Consider the following 23,820-nt stretch of genomic DNA (forward strand, 5'->3'; position numbering starts at 1 on the left):
TCATCTACTCTTCAGAAAGCTTTTCTTCCATAGCAGGGGGTACACTACCTCACTTTCAAGCCCACTGCCATATACCTCAGAGTATAAAATGCCTATGGAATCATCCAGAGATTCCTGAAGAGAAACAATCCCAAACTGGTAACTACAATAGTCTTTGTAAGCTTACTAACTCTTCTAGGTAATATTAGCCACACTGAATCATGCTCTACAGGTGATAGAGGCGGGGGCTGAGCCAGGTGAAACCTATAAAAGATGCCATGTGGAGAGGGAATGAGTTCATGTAAACTTTGGTGAAAATGTTTTTCTTTATGCTCAATTTGCAATATTATTTTGCCTCCTCCCATGATGCTGACATGCATGAGGAAGTATAAAACGTCCTAAGACTCTGGAAGTTAGACTGTTTCTCACAGTCCCTGTATTACCCTTACCATTAGGGAGGCTGACATCAATGAGGGTAAATAATTCTTCCTTTTAAACTCAACAACCATTTCAAATAACATTCTCACACATTCTAGGTTATTGAGTCTAAAGGCTTGAAATTGAGGATCCACCTGATGCAGCTACCCAATGCTTAAGGGTAGTTCTATGAATTATATAATTCTAATAACCTTGCCTGCTACCTATCTCTCAAACTCCTATAAACACAGTTTACTAACATAGAGATGCCCTCAACACTCCTATGTTCTATAAATGTGGGATGGGATAAAAACCAAAGTTTAACACACAATGTACTAGATACTGTAATGTAAGAGAATTAATGGAGCTTCTCAAATCCTTTTTAAAAATTATTTAAGCAGTAAATATATTTGGCTATATGAACATACTTTTTAGGTACTTCAAGCAAGTTATCTAGTATTAATTTTAAATTATAAAATGTCAAACACAGAAGAGATCTTAGAAATCACAAACTGATGCTTTCATTTTACAGATTTTGAAACAGAAGCACTAAGACATGAAGTGACATGTCAAACAAAAGTCACACAACACCAGGGCAGAAACAAAACTTGGTTCTTTTACTGTCTCAATTTATGCCAACCACGTCCTGGAGAATGTCAAGTGTTTCCTGATATACTGGTATGTAGTAATTCTATGAAATTTAAAAGAAAATTCATATATGATATGCTTGCCTTGGGCATATGGGAACTGACTGTATATCGCACCAGCACAATAGCTAAAGACTTGCCCGTAATCACAGTGACCTGAAATTTTTTTTAATTTTATTTATTTATTTTAAGTAATCTCTACACCCAGTTTGGGGCTCGAATTCACAACCCCGAGATCAAGAGTTGCATATTCTTCCAACTGAGCCAGCCAGACGCCCTGTGACTTGAAATTTCTAAGAAAGAAAGAACTACCTGAAGGATTGCAGAAGTACGCTAATCATTATTTTATCTCTCAGTGAACAATTTAAAAATTAATCATTAAAATCATTCATATAAATGATACTTAATGACATGGTTATACAGCAGAAACGTCTTTTTATTTCAGTCTTACCATATAATATATTGAACAATGTATGTCAATATATTTTAAGGGACTTGCTTAAGGATCATTTGCTTTTATAACCATTCTAAAGCTATAATTCATTCTGGTTCAAATCTGATAATTTATAGTAAAAAAAATCACATCTATTACATTTGTAAATTAATACAATTCTGAAAAATGTATATTACTTACTTTTTCAAAATTAGATATCTTTTAAGCACATGGTAATTTATTTTTCCTACCAGAAAGGAAAAGAAAAAATGCTGCTATGCTTTGAAGCTTAAAATAATCCTCATTGTAAATTACCTTTCACGTCTGTCCTATTAGAATCACCGTTCTATGACTACAAAATAATTTCTTCCTTATAAAGTCATTATTTTTAAATCTGAACTAAATAAATAGCTTTAATTTACTAAGGGAGTGTAATCTTAAAAGGAAATAAATGAGAGCAACATTTCATAAAAACTTATTATATTGGTACTTCCGTATGTCCTACACTACAATTTATTCTTGCTGAATCATAAATATATCTCAAGAGTTAATTAATTGTAAAGGATGGCACCACATGAAAGAGCCTCAAAATTAAACAAAAGGTTCTTTCATCTTGTTCTCATAGGAGATTACTAAAATAATTTTTAAATAGCTTTATAATTAAATTTTAAGCTATAAAATATTTGTATTCTCATTATTCTACTTCATAAAAATTATCTGAACAAATTTCACTAAGCTTAATCCTTTGGGGCTATGATAAATCAAAAACTGTATTCAGCATCTATTGAGAGCAAAAGCCTTCTTCTATTACACAAGGTCACCAAGCATACACAGGATGATCCAATTTAAAAAGAGAAATTGAACTCAATATTTTTTCATTTACAATATAGACAAGCTTTATACATATCGTACAAAGGAATGCTTCCTCAAGTAGATTATGAATGAAAATGTAGAAAAACTAATAAAAGAAATCCAAAGTTATGCTCCTTGAGCTAAAATCTAGATTATTTTTTCTTATGTTTCATTCCCCTAATACTTCCCTCAGATATAAGAAAAAACATGAGAAAAGTGGGAAGTACTACTTCTGGTTCCTTCTTTCTTCCATAAACCACCCACCAGGCTAACCCACAACATACAGAGTTCTATAGCTGACTACAATCAAACAGACTTTCAAGGGGCATTCCAATTTTTCACTGTATTTAATTTACTGACTAAAACTTGGCTCAGCATAAAGTGACCATACATTAAAAACCAGAAAATATATAATCAAGCAAACTATAATCAGATGTCATTAGAGACTTCTACTTGTGGCCTAAGTGGGGTAGCAAGAATAAGATTTCTCCACCTGCCTGGCAAACAAACATAATATGGGAAAAACATATGAAGGAATGGTTTTCAAGACACTGGACATCAGGCAAAAAAGTACAGAGATAGCTAAACTATGGGAAACGGACAGATAAGCTCGACAATTGCCCCCAGCTTACTGTTTAAGAGACTTGCCAGGCAGCAGAGCAGTACAGAGGAGCTAGAGTTCAGCTTGGCAAACATCCTCAGGTGAAGAGAACAAACTGAGAACAAGCACTCTGAGGAGGCCAACACAGCTGCATTTTATAGGCCAACTTACCAGAGAAAACTGCAGAGGGAGAACCCTAGAGATCTGCAGGGAGTCCCTTCAAGTATTCAGCTAGTAATGATGAGTGAGCATGCAAGTGAAAAAAGTCATTTGAAGGGTTAGAGACAACAGTGGATGTTTCCATCAGCAAAACTGGAAAAACTCTTAATTCACGTCTAATAAACAAACACAAAATTGGTTAAAGTACTCAGGAGAGAGTCAGGAAAACACATATCATAATGAGAATAATCAATCAAAACCAACCAAAAACTGACAAGATGTTGAAATTAGCAGAAGAGAACATCAAAACAGTTATTAAGAGCATGTATTCTACATGTACAAAAACTTAAGTAGATCATAGAAGATATTTTAAAAAGTCAAAAATTGAAATTCTGAGATGAAAAAATACACTGGTATTAACAGCAGATATGACATTGACAAAAAAAAGAGTAAACTCAAAAGCACAGCAATAAAACATATTTAAAATGAAAAGGAAAGAGAAAAATAAAATTTGGTTTAATGAAAATAACATAAGTGAGCTGTAAAACAACTTCAAGCAGCCTAATGTATGGGTAATGGGAGTTCCTTAAGGAAAAGAGAAAAAGAAAAGCCCAATAAAAATATCTGGTATGTGTTGTGGTGAGCGCTGTGTATTATGTAAGACTGATGAATCACAGACCTGTACTCCTGAAACAAATGATACATTATATGTTAATTAAAAAAACTTTTTTAAGAAATACCTGCCAAGAGGGGAAGAATGAAGGGGAGTAAGTCGGAGGGGGAGACGAACCATGAAAGACGATGGACTCTGAAAAACAAACTGAGGGTTCCAGAGGGGAGGGGGTTGCGGGGATGGGTTAGCCTGGTGATGGGTATTAAGGAGGGCACGTTCTGCGTGGAGCACTGGGTGTTATGCACAAACAATGAATCATGGAACACTACATCAAGAACTAATGATGTAATGTATGGTGATTAACATAACAATAAAAAAACTTAAAAAAGAAAAGAAATACCTGCCAAAATTTTCCAAAACCCTATAAAAACTATGAACTCACAAATCAAAAAAGCTCAAAAAGGCTCCAAACACAAGAAACATGAATAAAAATACACAAAGAAACATCATAATTAAGTTTCACATAACCAGTGATAAAAAGAATTATCTTAAAAGCAATTAGACAGGGGAGCCTGGGTGGTGCAGTTGGTTAAGTGTTTAACTCTTGGTTTCAGCTCAGGTCGTGATCTCAGGATAGTGAGATGGAGCCCCACAGTTGGCTCCACACTCAGTGTGAAATGTGCTTAAGACTCCCTCTGCCCCTCCTCTCCACCCCCACCCCATGCTCAATAATAAATAAATAAATCTTTCAAAAAAAAAGCATTCAGAAAAAAAGAACCTATTATATAGAGAAGAACAAAGATGAGAATGGTATCACACTTCTAATTGGAAAGAGTGAAACAACATCTTTAAAATACTGAAAGAAAACAACCCTCAACCTAGAATTCTATACCTAGAAAAAAAATCTTCAAAAAAAAAAAAAAGCAAAATTTTCAGCAGAAAAAGTTTAAAGTATTCAGCAGCAGCAGCCTCACACTACAGTAAATATTGAAGGAAATATTTCAGGCGGATAAAATATGATACCATACGGAAATACAGAACTATGAAAAGAAACGAATAGTACCAGAAATGATAATGATGACAGTAAGTATACAATATTTCTTTTATTACTTAAAACTCCTTAAAAGATAAACTTTTTAAACAAAAAAGAATAACAGTGTATTGTCAGGTTATAAAACAAGTAAAAGTAAAATACATCACACCATAACATAAAGTCCAAAAGAGTAGAAATGGAAACACACTATTAGAAGGTTCTTATATTGTACTATACGTAAAATAGTATAATATCGGTTAAGTCTGATGATGATAATTTAAAGATGTATACTACAGATCCTAAAGCAATTAATAAAATGAAAAAACAAAGAACCAACAAAGCTATAAAACAGAGTCACAAAGCTAATGAGGTAACAAAGGAGATAACCTGTATCATAAAAAGTGCTTGACTAATTAAAAGGAGACCTAAAAAAAAAAAAAAATCAGATGGTACAAGTAGAAAAAAAGGAAAATGATATAACCAAAAAAACCATATCAAATATTATATTAAATGTAAATTATCTAAGACCCCAATTAAAGGTAGAGATTATCAGGTTGAATAAAAAAGCAAGGCCAAATTATATGCTGCCTATAAGAAAAATACTTTAAATATGAAGACACAAATTAGTCTAAAGTAAAAGAGAAAAATGTAAACCATGTTAATACTATCTATTAAAGAAAGTTAGAGTGGCTTTATTAAGATTAGACAAAGTGGATTTCAGAGCAAAGAATATTACCAGGAATAAAGGAAGCCATTTTATGATTATAAAGGGATCAATTAATTAATAGGAACAGAATAATTCTAAATGTTCATGCATTTAGAAATAGAACTTAATAAAATACATAAAACAAAAACAAAAATACATAGAACTGCAAAAGGAAACAGACTAAATATAGTTGTATATTTCAATATCCTTCTCTTAAATAATTGATAAAATAAATAAGCAAAAGATCAAAAAGGATATACTGGACTTGAACTCTATAAACCAACTTGACTTAAAGGACATTTAAAAACACTCCATCAAAAAGTAAAGAAGGGGCACCTGGGTGGCTCAGATCGTTAAGCATCTGCCTTTGGCTCAGGTCATGATCTCCAGGTCCTGGGATCGAGCCCCAAGTCAGGCTCCCAGCTCAGTGGGGAGTCTGCTTCTCTCTCTCCCTCTGCCTCTACCCCCTGCTTGTGCTCTCTTTGTCTCTATCTCTCTCCTTCAAATGAATAAATAAAATCTTAGAAAAAAAAATTAAAGAATATATATCCTTTTCAAGTACACACAGACATTTAACAAAATAAACCATGTACTAATCATAAAATAAGTATGAATACATTTTAAAGGATTCAAGGTATTCAAAGTATGTCTGGGACCACAACAGAATTAAATTAAAAATCACTACCATAAAGATCTCTGGAAACTCCCTAAATATGTGGAAAACAAATAACATACTTCTAAATTATTCATGCATCAAAGAAGAAAAGGAAAACCTGAAAGTATTTTAAACTGAATGAAAATTAAAGACAACATATCAGAATTTGGGGGGTGTCACCAAAGAAGTACTTAGGGGAAACTGACAGCATGTAATGCCTATATTAGAAAAGAAGAGACATCTCAAAGCAAAGACCTCAGCTCCTACCTTAAGGAACCAGAAAAAGAGAAAATTCAACCCCAAATCAGCAGAATTAAAGAAATAATAAAGATCAAAGACGAAATCAACAACTGAGAAAACCAATGAAACAAAAAACTCATTATTTGAGAAGATCATTAAAACTGATATATTTCTAGCCAAATTAAGCAGGAAAAAAGAGAGAAGATGCAAATTACCAATATCAGAAATGAAAAAGGTAGCATCACTACAGAATCTACAGATATTAAAGGATAATAATGGAATACTATGAACAGGTTTATGCCAATAAATTTGACAAATTATGAGGATCTGGAGAAATTCCTTAAAAAACACCAAAGCTCATTTAAGAAAAAATAAATGAACAATTCTATACCTATTAAAAGAAATTGAAACTGTACTTTAAAACCTTCCCAAAAATTAAACAGCATGCCCAGATGGCTTCCCTGGTAAAATCTACAAAACATTAAAGGATAAATAATACCAATCCTACAGAAACTTTTCTAAAACACTGAAGAGAGGAAAATACTTCCCAACTTATTTTATCAGGCCAGCATTACTGTGATACCAAAATCAAAGAAACACATTTCAAGAAAAGAAAACTACAGACACTAACACTCATGAAGCAAAAGTTATAAACAAAACTTTAATAAATCAAACTCATTATTACATAAAAAGGTTAATCCATCTTAAGCAAATGGGATTTGTCTGGGGGAATATAGTTGGTTTAGCATTTCAAAATCAACCAACGTAGTTCATTACTACATTAACAAGCAAAGAAAAAACATGATTAATTTCAATAGATGGAGGGAAAGCATTTGACAATTTCCATCACATATTCCTGATGTAAAAACAAACAAATAAACCAAAAAAATCTCTCAGCAAATTAGGAATGGATAGCATCTATGAAAAGCCGACTGCTAATATAATATCTAATAGAGAAGGACTGAATGCTTCCTCCCTAAGATCAAGAAAAAAACAGGGATATGTGCTCTCACCATTTCTATTCAGAACTGTGCGGGAGTTTCTAGCCAATAGAACTAGTCGAGGAAAAGAAAAATAATCAGGTAAACTGGGGGAAAGACTAGGGGTAAAAAATGGGAAATTATTTATTCTGGGCAAAACAAAACAAGGAGAAACAGGAAACGGTGAGAAAATGGAGACATGAAATCACACAGGAGAACAAATCCCCATAATTATGTCTAAGTAATGTATGTACAAACATCAGCTTCCTATTTTAAAGCTGCCTAAGTAAAGAATTAAGTGATGAAATACTAGGGAGGAGATAAATGCAAATTCTAAAGAACTTACCGAGAAAAACATAGTAACTATTTTTGCTTATTTCAGCAAAGCATTCCTTGGGCAGCCTTAACATATTCCCTAAAGTGGATGGATAAACTACAAAACTCTAGTATAAAACATCTCCTTAACATTTCTTTAAATTCCATAGTCTAATGTTTATTTAATTAATGTTAAAACAAAAATAAAGGGTAATGTAGCTTTAAAAGCTATAAAATTATAAAACACAGACTCTATAAGCTGGGAAGAGCCTCTTTGAAAGGAAAGAAAACAGAGATCAAAGGACAAGTAGGTCTACAAAGTTATAAAATTATGTATAGTAATGGAAAAAGCAGTGTCACTGCTCTAACATTAATCAGTTGTGTGACTTTAAGAATGACCTTAATTCTCCCTGAATCTGAGTTTTCTGCATCTGTGAAAATAAAGGAGTTGGACCAATCTCTAAATTAGATCTAATTTAGATCTCTAAATTATCTTCATCATCTTTGAAAGTTTAAGATCCTATGATTCTAAACAAAATCATCAGCTAAAGGACATAAACAATGAGACAAATCTCTTTAACTGAAAGGAAAAATTAAAAATTTCTTTTATCTAAAATGAGGATACTAGAGGGTTTTTGTTCATTGGTTAACCTGAATATTAATTTCAATTATCTGCTTTATTTTATTCACAATTAGCTTGACTGTATTATAAGCTTAACTATAATTGAATTATGTGTAGTTTTCATTCTGTACCTTGTTTGAACGTAATGACACTCGTCCTCCACAACGAGCACAGAACTTTGTTTGGCAATATGAACAGTTATGGCCACATCCATCAGCAAATTTTGTTTTGTGGCAAATACCACAGGTTGGGGCATCACCCTTCTGTTCTTGCTGCTGTTGTGATTCTTCTCCCATCTTCTTCACCTGCTCCTTGTACATTTCAAACTGCTGATGAAGTTTTCTGCAGAGAAAACAGATAAGAAAAATTTGATTTCCTGATGGTCTCAAAAAAATAATAATTACAACAATCTATATACAATTTTATATCCAAAAAATTCATAAAATGAGAATAAAGAATAAAAATTTAATTTTCTGATTATAGAATAATATCCTACATGGCACATCACAAGAGTGTTGCAACTAGTTCTGCCCTCTGATATACATGATAATTTAAGGGCCAATACATGTTAATAGAGATATCTCTTTGAGTTATAATTGTAAAATTTCTATCTACCATTTGTAATATATTTCAATAATATGCCCTAAAATATTTAAAATATTATTTTTCAAAGGTTTAGCTTCAGAAATAGACTGAGCTGATTTGACTTACACAGTACAGCCAAAATCTATGAATTTCAAATCATTGAGACAACTCTCAATTGGAATGATCTTAAGAATCCAAACAGAGGGGAAAACACTGGATGAGTGCTCTCACTAATTGTTTAAATCTGTTCAACAGTCTGGATATTAGTTGGCTTTAAAAACACTGTGAAATATTAGGAGCCTAGCAAATAAGGCTGTACAAATAAAAGTAAGGCCAATTTTTATCTTAAAAACAAACCAAAAAAATGAGAAAAAAGTTGCCTAGAAAAAGGTATTATTTACTCTTTAAAAATAAATACTGATAAAATTTTTCACTCCCATTATCTTCATAAAGGAAATTTAAAAATGTTTTAAAACTATAATTAACTCTGCTTAGGACTTACAAAACTGTAAATAATGTCACTCCCAAACTAAAAATGATAAAAGGCTAACTAATCTACAAAATCATAACTTTTCTTGAGCCCATCAGAGAGTTGAGGATATAAAGCAAACAAATAATAATCTGAACTCCAAAGAACAGCAAGCCCCTCCAAAGAGAAATGAAATACACTGTTTCACTGTTGGCAGGGCAGAAGAGAAGGAGAAAGAGGGGCCACCATTCAAGCAGGTAAGAGGAAATCAGTTAAAATTTTAACAAATTGTAAAAGGCCAAGTGTGGGCTAACGTTGACAGTCTGGAATACCTAGAAGCCCAGGCACAAGGAAAGTTCACATTCACTCACAAGCACTTTTCTGCAGGCCTCTACTGGTTACTTATGAGGAAGATAGGGAGCAGGGCATAAGAACAAACAACTCTTCGGGGTACACATGTGTAGGTGTAAAAGAGTTAACTAAAGGTTTGCTGAGGTACAGGCACATTCCCCAGACTATGTCTCCTAAAAATGTCAAAGCTATAAACCATAGGGAGAAGAAGGAAACTCTGTCATCCCCAGGGCAAAGGCAAAGATCCACTGCAGCTAAGGAAAAGGTTAAAGGAAAAAAAAACCTCTACCCATGAAAGAGGGACAGGAAACCATCTTCAGCCAACATCCTTTGCTCAAATCAAAGGCCTTTCATAACTAGGGAAGGGATGGAAACCTATCAGAGAGATACAAGGCAAATTTACTTCTATAGGAAGAAGGGCCTAAGAACTCTGAGCAAACCTCATCCATAAGGCCCAGATGGACAGCTCCTGTCAAAGATGAAGGGCAGGAAAACAACAAAACACCCTTGCCCCTGCCACAAACCTAGAATCAAGAAATAAGCATCAATAGTCTACTGTAGGGGAAAGGGCAAGAGCATATGGAGAGATGGCCCCTGTGGAGTAAGTAAATGGAAATGGCTAAAGGGGTAGCAAAACACTGGAAAAAACTTCTGATACTCCTGCATCCATCCTAAATACAATGCAGCAGTAGCCCACTGGAGGAATTTGGAGGAATTTGAAGACTGTGATGCACTAAAGATAATGATGGCCAAAACAATATCCAAACCTATCTGAACTTCTGACCTGATGATAATTTAATTTCCAACACTAACAGTCTGACAGAAAAGGCATGCCCACTTTAAGGCATAAATACAATTCAAAGCCACGATACTCAGGGGAAAATAACAAGGAATAAAGAACCCATTGTCCAGAGAGAAAACAATTAAAATAATTAGATTCAGAGATGACAAGGATAATAGAATTATCAGAATTATCAGACTGACTTGAAAATGATTATAATTATTAAGGTAAAATATTTAGAGAAAAAGGGGGACAACAGGCATGAACAGATGGGGTACCAAAACAGAAAGATGGAAAGTGTAAGAGTCATCTGAAAATGCTGGAAATAGAAAACATGGCATCAGAGATGAAGAATTCCTTGGATGCGCTAATGGATATGCTTGAAAGAACTAAGGAAAAGATTAGTAAACTTGAAATAAGTCAATAAAAAATATCCAAACAAACAAAAAAGAATTGGAGAAGGAAAGAAAAAAACAAACAGAGCATCCAAAACTATGAAAGCAGCCAGAGAAAATGACACATTATATGTAGAGAACCAATGATAAAAGTTACAAAAGATCATCTTTCAGAAACCATGGAAGCTAGAAGACTTTGGAGTAATAGCTATATATAGTACTGACAGAAAAAAATCTGTCAACCCAAGATCCCATATGCAGTGAAATTATGCTTCAAAAAATAAAGGCGGGGTGAGGAGCAAGATGGCGGAGGAGTAGGAGACCTAAATTTCGTCTGGTCCCAGGAATTCAGCTGGATAGGAATCAAACCATTCTGAACACCTACGGACTCAATAGCAGATCAAAGAAAAGAATAGCAGCAAGTCTCTGAACAGAAAAGCGACCACTTTCTGGAAGGTAGGACATGCGGAGAAGTGAATCTGAGGTGATATTTGGGAAGATGACGGCGGGGGAGGGGGCCTCCATCAGCCGCTTCTGGCAAGTGATAGAGCAGCAGAGCCCAAAATCGGAAATTTTAGAAGTCAGCTCCTTTGAGGGACGTCGCTCCAGTGGCTAAGCGGGGGGTGGAACCCTCGTGGGACAGTGTGGTCTCAGGACCCTCAGGGTCACAGAAAGACCAGAGGTGCCACGGTGCAGCAGAGCTCCCGGTATCGGAGCAGGGAAGCTGGCTGCAGAGATGGAGCCGAGGAGCAGGCTCTCAGCTCAGGGTTGACATCAACCATGATCTGCAGCACAGTCAGGCCATTGCTGTTCCAGCAGGGACCCAACAAGCGGCAGATCGGGGAGACTCCCCTTCTTCCCCGGGTAGGAGTGGCGCGGGAGCGCACTGCAGGGATCTGCTGGGTTTGGAGACTCCACACCAAGTCGGGTGCCAGAGATAGAAACGCTTGGTCACAGGCCCAGTGAGCACGGAGTGCGGCTGGAGACCACAGAGACGGGAGTGATTGACTGCTTTTCTCTGGGGGCTCACTGAGGAGCGAGGCCCCAAGTTCGTGGCTCCTCCAGGGCGGAGATTGGGAGGCCACCATTTTCGCTCTCATCCGCCAAAGCTGTAATGAAAGCTTGCAGGGAACAAAAGCTCCCGAGAGCAAACCCGAGCGGATTACTTAGCCCCAACCGGCAAGGGCAGGGCAATTACGCCTCCGGCAAAGACACTTGAGAACCACGGCAACAGGCCCCTCCCCCAGAAGATCAGCAGGAACAGCCAGCCAAGGCCAAGTTTACCGATCAATGAGAACACAGAACGCCAGCGCTAGGGGAATACAGCACATAGAATTCATGGCTTTTTTCCTCCTGATTCTTTAGTCTTTCAAAGGTAATTTTATTAATTTTCTTTTTGTTCTTTTTTTTTTAATTTTTCTTTTTCCCTTTTTCAACCAACATCTTATCAATCCCTTTTTTAAAAATCTTTTTTATTTTTCATTTTTAGAGTCATATTCTATCCCTTCAGAGTAGTAACCTTATGTTTTGATATATATATAAGTTGTTCTCTCTTTAAAATTTTGGGATACAGTTTCTTCTACCAGACCAGAGATATATCCTACATCTCTAGTGTATGGCTTTATTCTAGTATCCTGCCTGAGCACATTCTCTCCCTTTTTTTTCTTTAAATTTCTCTTCTTTCTTTTTTCAAACAACATCTTAATTCCTTTCATAAAATCTTTTATAATTTTCATCTTTACAGTCATATTCCATCCCTTCATCATATTTACCTTTATTTTTGTATATACATAAGCTTTTCTTTCCTTAAAATTTTGGGAGGCAGTTTTTTCTAACAGACCAAAATATGCCCAAAATCTAGTGTGTGGCACTGATCTATTCAGCAGCCTGATCATATTTGATCATATTCTTTTTTTCTTATCTTTTCCTTTTTTTCTCTTTTTTCTTTCTTTCCCTTTCTTTTCCCCTGGTTTCAGATCTCTTCTGATTTGTTTAGTGTATATTTTTCTGGGGTCGTTGTTACCCTGTTAGCATTTTGTTCTCTCATTCATCTATTCTCCTCTGGACAAAATGACAAGACGGAAAAAATCACCTCAAAAAAAAGAACAAGAGGCAGTACCGACTGCCAAGAACCTAATCAATATGGACATTAGTAAGATGTCAGAACTGGAGTTCAGAATGACGATTATAAAGATACTAGCTGGGCTTGAAAAAAGCATGGACGATATTAGAGAAACACTTTCTGGAGAAATAAAAGAACGAAAATCTAACCAAGTCGAAATCAAAAAGGCTATTAATGAGGCGCAATCAAAAAGGGGGGCACTAACTGCTAGGATAAATGAGGCAGAAAAGAGAATTAGTGATATAGAAGACCAAATGATGGAAAATAAAGAAGCTGAGAAAAAGAGAGATAAACAACTACTGGATCACGAGGGCAGAATTCGAGAGATAAGCGATACCATAAGATGAAACAACATTAGAATAATTGGGATTCCAGAAAAAGAAGAAAGAGAGAGGGGCAGAAGCTATATTGGAGCAAATTATAGCAGAGAACTTCCCTAATTTGGGGAAGGAAACAGGCATCAAAATCCAGGAGGCACAGAGAACCCCTCTCAAAATCAATAAAAATAGGTCAACACCCTGACATCTAGTAGTAAAACTTACAAGTCTCAGAGATAAAGAGAAAATCCTGAAAGCAGCTCGGGAGAAGAGATATGTAACCTACAATGGTAGAAACATTAGACTGGCAACAGACCTATCCATAGAGACCTGGCAGGCCAGAAAGGACTGGCATGATATTTTCAGAGCACTAAATGAGAAAAACACGCAGCCAAGAATACTATATCCAGCTAGGCTGTCACTGAAAATTGAAGGAGAGATAAAAAGCTTCCAGGACAAACAAAAACTAAAGGAATTGGCAAATACGAAACCAGCCCTACAAGAAATATTGAAAGGGGTCCTCTAAGCAAAGAGAGAGCCTAAAAGCAACATAGACCAGAAAGGAACACAGACAATATACAGTAACAGTAACCCTACAGGCAATACAATGGCACTAAATTCATATATTTCAATAGTTACCCTGAATGTAAATGGGCTAAATGCCCCAATCAAAAGACACAGGCTGTCAGATCGGATAAAAAAACAAGACCCATCGATATGCTGTCTGCAAGAGACTCATTTTAGATCCAAATACACCTCCAGATTGAAAGTGAGGGGGTGGAAAACCATTTACCATGCTAATGGACACCAAAAGAAAGCTATGGTAGCAATCCTTATATCAAACAAATTAGATTTTAAAACAAAGACTGTAATAAGAGATGAGGAAGGACTCTATATCCTACTTAAAGGGTCTACCCAACAAGAAGATCTAACAACTGTAAATATCTATGCCCCTAACATGGGAGCAGCCAATTATATAAGGCAGTTAATAACAAAAGCAAAGAAACACATTGACAACAATACAATAATAGTGGGGGACTTTAACACCCCCCTCACTGAAATGGACAGCTCATCTAAGCAAAAGATCAACAAGGAAATAAAGACTTTAAATGACACACTGGACCAAATGGACTTCACAGATATATTCAGAACATTCCATACCAATGTAACAGAATATACATTCTTCTCTAGTGCCCATGGAACATTCTCCAGAATAGATCATATCCTAGGTCACAAATCAGGTCTCAACCAGTACCAAAAGATTGGGATCATTCCCTGTATATTTTTGTACCACAATGCTTTGAAACTAGAACTCAATCACAAAGGAAAGTCGGAAAGAACTCAAATACATGGAGGCTAAAGAGCATCCTACTAAAGAATGAATGGGTCAACCAGGAAATTAAAGAAGAATTTTAAAAATTCATGGAAACAAATGAAAATGAAAACACAACTGTTCAAAACCTTTGGGATGCAGCAAAGGCGGTCCTCAGAGGAAAGTATATAGCAATACAAGCCTTTCTCAAGAAACAGGAAAGGTCTCAAATACACAACCTAACCCCACACCTAAAGGACCTGGAGACAGAACAGCAAATAAAGCCTAAACCCAGCCGGAGAAGAGAATAATAAAGATCAGAGCAGAAATCAATGAAATAGAAACCAAAAGAACAGTAGAACAGATCAGATCAACAAAAGTAGGAGCTGGTTCTTTGAAAGAATTAATAAGATTGATAAACCCCTGGCCAGACTCATCAAAAAGAAAAGAGACATGACCCAAATAAATAAAATCATGAATGAAAGAGGAGAGATCACAACCAACACTAAGAAATACAAACAATTATAAGAATGTATTATGAGCAACTCTATGCCAGCAAATTAGATAACCTGGAAGAAATGGGTGCATTCCTAGAGATGTATCAACTACCAAAATTGAACCAGGAAGAAATAGAAAACCTGAACAGACCTATAACCACTAAGGACATTGAAGCAGTCATCAAAAATCTCCCAACAAACAAAAGCCCAGGGCCAGATGGCTTCCCAGGAGGATTCTATCAGATATTTAAAGAAGAATTAATACCTATTCTCCTGAAACTGTTCCAAAAAATAGAAATGGAAGGAAAACTTCCAAGCTTGTTTTATGAGGCCGCACCATTACCTTGATCCCAAAACCAGACAAAGACCCCATAAAAAAGGAGAATTACAGACGAATATCCCTGATGAACATGGAACAAAAGTTCTCACCAAATTACTAGTCAATAGGATCCAACAGTACATTAAAAGGATTTTTCACCACGACCAAAGTGGGATTTATTCCTGGGCTGCAAGGTTGGTTCAACATCTGCAAATCAATCAATGTGATACAATACATTAATAAAAGAACAAGAAGCATATGATCCTCTCAATAGATGCAATAAAAGCATTTGACAAAATACAGCATCCTTTCTGGATCAAAACTCTTCAGAGTATAGGGATAGAGGGTACATACTTCAATATCATAGAAGCCACCTATGAAAAACCCACAGTGAATATCATTCTCAATGGGGCAAAACTGAGAGCTTTCCCCCTAAGGTCAGAAACACGGCAGGGATGTCCACTCTCACCACTGCTATTCAACATAGTACTAGAACTCCTAGCCACAGCAATCAGACAACAAAAAGAAATAAAAGCCATCCGAATCAGCAAAGAAGAAGTCAAACTCTCACTGTTTGCAGATGATATGATACTTTATGTGGAAAACCCAAAAGACTCCACCCCAAAATTGCTAGAACTCATACAGGAATTCAGTAAAGTGGCAGGATATAAAATCAATGCACAGAAATCAGTGGCATTCCTGTACACCAACAACAAGACAGAAGAAAGAGAAATTAAGGAGTCGATCCCATTTACAATTGCACCCAAAACCATAAGATACCTAGGAATAAATCTAACCAAAGAGGCAAAGGATCTGTACTCAGAAAACTATAAAATACTCATGAAAGAAATTGAGGAAGACACAAAGAAATGGAAAAACGTTCCATGCTCATGGATTGGAAGAACAAATATTGTGAAGATGTCAATGCTACCTACAGCAATCTACACATTCAATGCAATCCCTATCAAAATACCATCCACTTTTTTCAAAGAAATGGAACAAATAATCCTAAAATTTGTATGGAACCAGAAAAGACCCCAAATAGCCAGAGGAATGTTGAAAAAGAAGCAAAGCTGGTGGCATCACAATTCCGGACTTCCAGCTCTATTACAAAGCTGTAATAATCAAGACAGTATGGTACTGGCACAAAAACAGACCAATGGATCACAGGGATGTTGAAAAAGAAAAGCAAAGCTGGCGGCATCACAATTCCAAACTTCAAGCTCTATTACGAAGCTGTCATCAAGACAGTGTGGTACTGGCACAAAAACAGACACATAGATCAATGGAACAGAATAGAGAGCCCAGAAATGGACCCTCAACTCTATGGTCAACTCATCTTCGACAAAGCAGGATAGACTGTCCAGTGGAAAAAAGTCTCTTCGACAAACGGTGTTGGGAAAATTGGACAGCCACATGCAGAAGAATGAAACTGGACCATTTCCTTACACCACACACAAAAATAGACTCCAAATGGTTGAAAGACCTAAACGTGAGACAGGAGTCCATCAAAATCCTAAAGGGGAACACAAGCAGCAACCTCTTCGACCTCAGCCACAGCAACTTCTTCCTAGTAAGATCGCCATAGGCAAGGGAAGCAAGGGCAAAAATGAATTATTGGGACTTCATCATGATAAAAAGCTTTTGCACGGCAAAGGAAACAGTCAACAAAACCAAAAGACAACTGACAGAATGGGAGAAGATATTTGCAAATGACATACCAGATAAAGGGCTAGTATCCAAAATCTATAAAGAACTGGTCAAACTCAACACCCAAAGAACAAATAATCCAACCAAGAAATGGGCAGAAGACATGAACAGACATTTTTCCAAAGAAGACATCCAAATGGCCAACAGACACATGAAAAAGTGCTCAACATCACTCAGCATCGGGGAAATCCAAATCAAAACCTCAATGAGATACCACCTCACACCAGTCAGAATGGCAAAAATTTACAAGTCAGGAAATGACAGATGTTGGTAAGGATGCAGAGAAAGGGGAACCCTCCTACGCTGTTGGTGGGAACGCAAGCTGGTGCAGCCACTCTGGAAAACAGTATGGAGGTTCCTCAAAAAGTTGAAAATAGTTTACCCCAGAGATACAAATGTAGGGATCCGAAGGGGTATGTGCACCCCGATGTTTACAGCAGCAATGTCCACAATAGCCAAACTATGGAAAGAGCCAAGATGTCCATCGACAGATGAATGGATAAAGAAGATGTGGTGTATATATATATACAATGGAATATTATGAAGCCATCAAAAGGAATGAAATCTTGCCATTTGCAATGATGTGGATGGAACTGGAGAGTATTATGCTGAGCGAAATAAGTCAATCAGAGAAAGACATGTATCATATGATCTCACTGATATGAGGAATTCTTAATCTCAGGAAACAAACTGAAGGTTGCTGGTGTGGTGGGGGGGTGGGAGGGATGGGGTGGTGGGTGATAGACATTGGGGAGGGTATGTGCTATGGTGAGTGCTGTGAATTGTGTAAGGCTGCTGAATCACAGACCTGTACCTCAAACAAATAATACATTATATGTTAAAAAAAAAAAAAAAGAAGAGAGTAGGAAGGGAAAAATGAAGGAGGGGGGAAATTGGAGGGGGAGCCGATCCATGAGAGACTATAGACTCTGAGAAACAAACTGAGAGTTCTAGAGGGGAGGGGGTAGGGGGATGGGTTAGCCTGGTGATGGGTATTAAAGAGGGCAGGTACTGCATGGAGCACTGGGTGCTATACACAAACAATGAATCATGGAACACTACATCAAGAACTAATGATGTAATGTATGGTGATTAACATAACATAATAAAATAAAATAAAGGCAAAATAAAGACTTTTCAGGCAAAGAAATTTTGAAAGAATTTTTTGTCAGAAGACATTAAGCACAGGAATTTAAAGTAAGTTCTTTAAGCAGAAGGAGTATGATATTCCTTGAAAGTATCATATAGAAACCTGGAACACATAAAAATAAATGCTTATATTAAAAAGAAAACAGTCTCAAATCAATTTCCAAAGAAAGGAGAGAAAATTAAAACCAAAGAAAGTATTTTTAAAAAGTTTTTTAAATTATAGAAGAAATCAATGAATGGGCGCCTGGGTGGCTCAGTTGGTTAAGCGACTGCCTTCGGCTCAGGTCATGATCCTGGAGTTCCGGGATCCAGTCCCGCATCGGGCTCCCTGCTCAGCAGGGAATCTGCTTCTCCCTCTGACCCTCCCTCCTCTCATGTGCTCTCTCTCTTTCTCTCTCTCAAATAAATAAATAAAATCTTTTAAAAAAAAGAAGAAATTAATGAAACCAAATGCTGCTTCTTTAAAAAAAAAAAAAAAACAATAAAATCAATAAACCTCCAGCCAAAATGGTCAAGAGGGGGAAGAAAAAAAGAGAGAAGATAAAAATTACCTAGAGAAAGAATGATAGAGGGAACATCACTACAGACTCCACAGTTAATCAAAATTAAATGCAAAAGATTACAAGAGAAAACTGTGAACAATTCTATGCCCATAAATTCTATAACTCACATGAGAAATAGACTATAATAAAATAGACTATTTCCTTGAAAGACTGAAACTAGCACACCTCACTCAAGAAGAAAAAGAAAGCCTGACAAGTCCCATATGTGTTAAAGAAATTTAATTCCTAGTTTAAAACCTTTAGAATAAAGCTCCCGTTCTCACTGGCTTTATTGATGACTTCCACCAAACATTTAAGGAAGAAATAACACCAATTTTACATAATCTCTTCCAGAAATTAGAAAATAAGGGAACACATCCTAACTAATTTCCTAAGGCCAGCATTACTGTGATACCAAAACTATATAAAAATATAACGGAAAATTATAGACCAGTATTCCTCATGGGAAGATGAAAATTCCTCACACAACATTACCAAGCCAAATCCAGAAATATGTTAAAGAATAATACATCACAAACAGGTGTACCAGGCTTATCCTGGGAATGCAAGGTTGATTCCACATTCTAAATTCAAGCAATATAAGTCACCATATTAACAGACTAAGGGGAAAAGAACATATAATTACGTCAAAATATAATGAGAAAGCACTTGACTCAGCAAACTAGGAATACATAGAAACTTCCTGAATGCAATAAGGTTTTCAACAAAAAAGCCAACAGCTAATATCATACTGTATTGTGAAAGATTTAATGCTTTCCCTCTAAAGTCAGGAACAAAGGAAGGTGTCCTCTCTCATTACCCCTAATCAACACTGAACTGGAAATCCTAGCCAGTGCATTAAAACAATAAAAAGCATAGAGATTGGAAAGGGGGAGAAATAAAATTGTGTGCAGATGGCATAATTATCTATATACAAAATCCCAAAGAAACTACAAAAAATCTCCTAAATGTGCTTTGGCAAGGTCACAAGATACAAACTAAGTATACCCCCAAAACTTGTATTTTTACATACTAGCATTGCATAATTGGAAATCAAAATTTTAAAAAGTAGTCTGCAAAGGCATCAGAAAACAAAAGAAAGAAAACACTCAGGTATAAATTGAACAAAATATATACAGGCTTTTTATGGTAAGAACTATAAAATACTAAAAAAAGAATCAAAGGGGATCTAAGTAACAGGAGAAATATGCTGTATTCATCAATGAGGAAACACTATTGATAAGATATCAATTCTTTCCAAATTAATCTCTCGATTCAATGTTATCTTAATCAAAAACTCAGCATGATTTGTTTTAAGAAATTGACAAGCTACCTCTAAAATTTATGTGGAAAAGCAAAAATCCTACAACACGCAAAATATTTTAAAAAGGAAGTGTGCAGGACTCATACCACCAGATTTCAAGACTTATTATAAAAGTGACAGAAGTAATCAAGTCAATATAAGATAAACACATACACCAATGGAATAGAATAGAGTCCAAAATGGTCCAATACTTAAACGGTCATTAATTTTTTTTAAAAAAGATGTCAAGGCAATTTAATGAAGAAAGAATAATCTTTTAAGCAGTGAGAAATTCATATGCCAAAAAAGTATTGGAAACCTATGTGTTAAAAAAAAAAGAACCTCAATTCATATTTTACATCTTATACAAAAATGAACTCAATGTATTATATAACTGCAATCAACAGATTACAAAACTAAATATAATGACTAAAACTATAAAACTCCTAGAAAAAAAACACTGAAGGAAATCATGACCTTGAGTTAAACAAAGACTTCTTAGATAGGCTAGGCAAGTATTTCTTCAAGTTATAAAAAGGTTGAGTGACTGCCTTTGGCTCAGGTCATGATCCTGGAGTCCCAGGATCGAGTCCCGCATCAGGCTCCCTGCTCAGCGAGGAGTCTATTTCTCCCTCTGACCCTCCCCCCTCTCATGTGCTCTCTCTCTCTCATTTTCTCTCTCAAGTAAATAAATAAAAAATAAAATCTTTAAAAAAAAAAGATATAAAAAGTGTGAACCAGAAAGCAGTCATTGGCAATATGTTAAATGAGTAAGCATGGCTTTGTTCCAATAAAATGTTATTTATAAACACGAAATTTTAATTTCATGTAATTTTTATAGTCACAAAATGTTATCATTAAAAAAATTTTTTCCTATGATTTTAAAATGTACAAACCATTCTTAACTCACCACTTACACAAAAACAGCCATTAGGCCATGTTTGACCTATGGGCCATAGTTTGCCCACTTCTATACAATATGAGTTCATTTATATGACATTCTAGAAAAGCCAAAGTTAGGAGGACAGAAATCAGACCAATGGTTGCTAGGGACTGGGGCAGAGCAAGGGAATTAACTACAAAGGGGCACAAGGAACTTTTGGGGGTGAAGGAAATGTTCTATGTCTTCCTTATGGCAGTAGATATACAACTGCATGTTTCTTCAGAATTCACTGAAGTGCATACCTCAAAGGGGTGAATTTTATTGTAAATAAATTACACCTCAAAAACCTTGACTTTAAAAAAAGCTACTTTCAAATGCTACATAAAGTCAGTAAGTAAATTAAAAATAGACTCTATGAGTGAGTCCGTTGTGTCTACTTAATTACAAACACACACTTCCTTCTTCACACCTAATATCAATACACTTAAATAGTTATGCCAGTTTAATTAACTTTTTCTGTAACTTCGATAATACACTGTTTTTTCCCTGATTATCTCCCACCAAAAGGGACACTCTGCTAACACGAAGCAAGCACCACCACCCATAAAATGTGTACCAGAGCAGGCATGAATTTGAGTGGACCCCTGGATGAGCTCTGCACCATTTAGAAGAAATATTTTCCCATGTGTGAGATATATTGTACATTTCTATTGTATGCCTGTTGATACACTTATGATCTCTGACATTCCTCTCAGGAAATGGCTGAACCCAGCGGGGAGAAAGGAAGGCAGGAGGAGGAATATTAGGACCAGCAAGGTTTTGATTCAGGTCTAGAGGCACTGGAATACTAGGCTAATTACCAAGGCACACTGAAACAAAAAAAAGCAGTCTACTGAAGTGAACTGTGCTAAAATAGTGTCTCAAGGGAAGCGGAAGCCCCATTTCACACATGAGAAAGGCCCATCATGTTAGTTGCAATGTTAGGAATCATGTATCCCAAAGAACTATATAAAGAACTATTTGAAACCCTCTTACAGAGAACTGTAGAAATCCCAGAGACTGGAGCAGTAAGGCTGCAGGATGGGATCCAATGGTCCCAGCTGTGGGGAGAGAAGAGATAAAGAAGATGCAATCCAGGGAGGACATAACGACAATAGTTTGAGGTAACAAGAGAAGATTTAGAGAGATTCTGTGTATGCATCCTGCCAGGCCTATAAAGTGAGAAACTACTATACATAGAAGCGGTAGTTTACAGGGGAGCCTGGGTCACTCAGTCGGTTAAGCGTCTGACTTGGTTTTGGTTCAGGTCCTGATCAAGAGGTCCTGGACTGAACACCACATGGGGCTCTGCGCTCAGTGCAGAGTCTGCTTCAGAGTCTCTCTCCCTCTCCCTCCTGCTCTCTCTCTCTCTCTCTCTCTCTCTCTCTCAAATGAATAAATAAAATCTTAAAAAAAAAAAGAAATAAAGAATGGCAGATTCAGGAGCTAAACAGGAGATTCAGATTCCTTGCCGAGAAGAACGTATCTCCCCTTCCCATTTATAAATAAGCAAAATTCTGTCTCTGCTTCCTCACCCCATTCTTCAGCCAATCTAATCTAGTTTCCAGTCTACTTACTAATTCTCACGAAGTTCATCAGTGGTCTCCCTGTACCTAAAATTAGTGAGCAAAATTTTTACTCTTTATTTTACTGAGTTCTAACAATATTTGAAATTATGTTCAACTATGTTCACTGCCCCCCTTGGCTTTCACGATTCTCTCATTTTCCTGTATCTGCACCGTTTCATTTTCTTTCTCCTTTAAAGGTCAAGACTCAGACCCTCTTCTCTTTTCGTTCTATAATGTCTTCTTAGGCAGTCTTATCCCATATCCAAGGCTTCAATTTCCACCTACTTATAAATTGCTTATAAATGTAAAAGTCCAGCTCAGACTTCTCCTTTGAGCTTTAAAATTCAATTGCCTACTCGACATCTCTATTTGGAAATCTCAATGCCACCTGAAATTCAGTATGTGTAAAATTGAAATCATCATTTTCCTATACAAACCAGATTCCCTTCCAAGTGTTCCCTATTTCAGTAAATGGTGCTACCATTCAATTACATGGCCTGAAATCTAGAATTGTTCTGGAACTCTCTCTCGACCTCACATGCATAATTTATCACTAAGTCCTTTCAGTTTTACTTCCTATATGTGTCTTGAATCCTTCCACCTGTCTCTATATCCCCCATGAATACTATAGGCCTTGTTACCACCCATGCCCACGTGGTCTCCTAGCGAGGCTACTCACTTCCATATTTCTCTCCCTCCATCTGTTCTGTACACTACAGGAAAACTTAGCTTTCCTAAAAGATACTGTTTAAAATACTCTACTGGCTTCTGATTGCTCTTAAATAAAAAGAAAACACTTCTTATGAAGACCTACAAAGCCCTGAATGTTCTGGCATACATTCCCTCTTCAAGAGCGTGTTTTGCACTGTTTTTTTACCCTCATTCTGTTAATGCCGTTCTGGCTTTCTTTCATCCTTTAGATTGATCATTTTGCATCTCATTACTGGCCTTTGCACTTTATACATGCTCTTGCCGCCACCTGAAATGGATTACAATGCACACTTTTTTTTTCTTTCTTTCTTTCTTCCACTTTTTTTAAACCTTGGGTATCCAGAACAGAATTGATCATAAGCTTGGTAAGCACATATACATACTTGGCTCCTTTTAATTAATTATTTTCCCTTCCCCAATGTGATTTCTCTTCCATCGGGCAACCAGTCTTGTCAATTTACATAAATGGCATTGTGCCATTTACTTATTTCTGCTTCTTGTATTTGTCATTCAAC

General features: G+C 36.2%; 1 protein-coding gene across 26 annotated transcripts in view; it reads right to left on the reverse strand.

Moving 5' to 3' along the window:
- The window catches only part of RIMS2 (regulating synaptic membrane exocytosis 2), a 585,834-nt gene that overhangs the window by 458,656 nt on the left and 103,358 nt on the right, over positions 1–23,820 (reverse strand). For all 26 annotated transcript variants that reach the window (XM_028109995.2, XM_028109857.2, XM_028109910.2 and 23 more), the window contains one exon: positions 8,384–8,594. In XM_028109995.2, the coding sequence (XP_027965796.1) occupies positions 8,384–8,594 (211 nt within the window). The remainder of the gene's footprint in view (positions 1–8,383; positions 8,595–23,820) is intronic.

Source organism: Eumetopias jubatus, unplaced genomic scaffold, assembly GCF_037043125.1.
Source record: "Eumetopias jubatus isolate StellerSeaLion01/CBP00866 unplaced genomic scaffold, mEumJub1_p1.0 scaffold_4, whole genome shotgun sequence".
Classification (NCBI taxonomy): domain Eukaryota; kingdom Metazoa; phylum Chordata; class Mammalia; order Carnivora; family Otariidae; genus Eumetopias; species Eumetopias jubatus.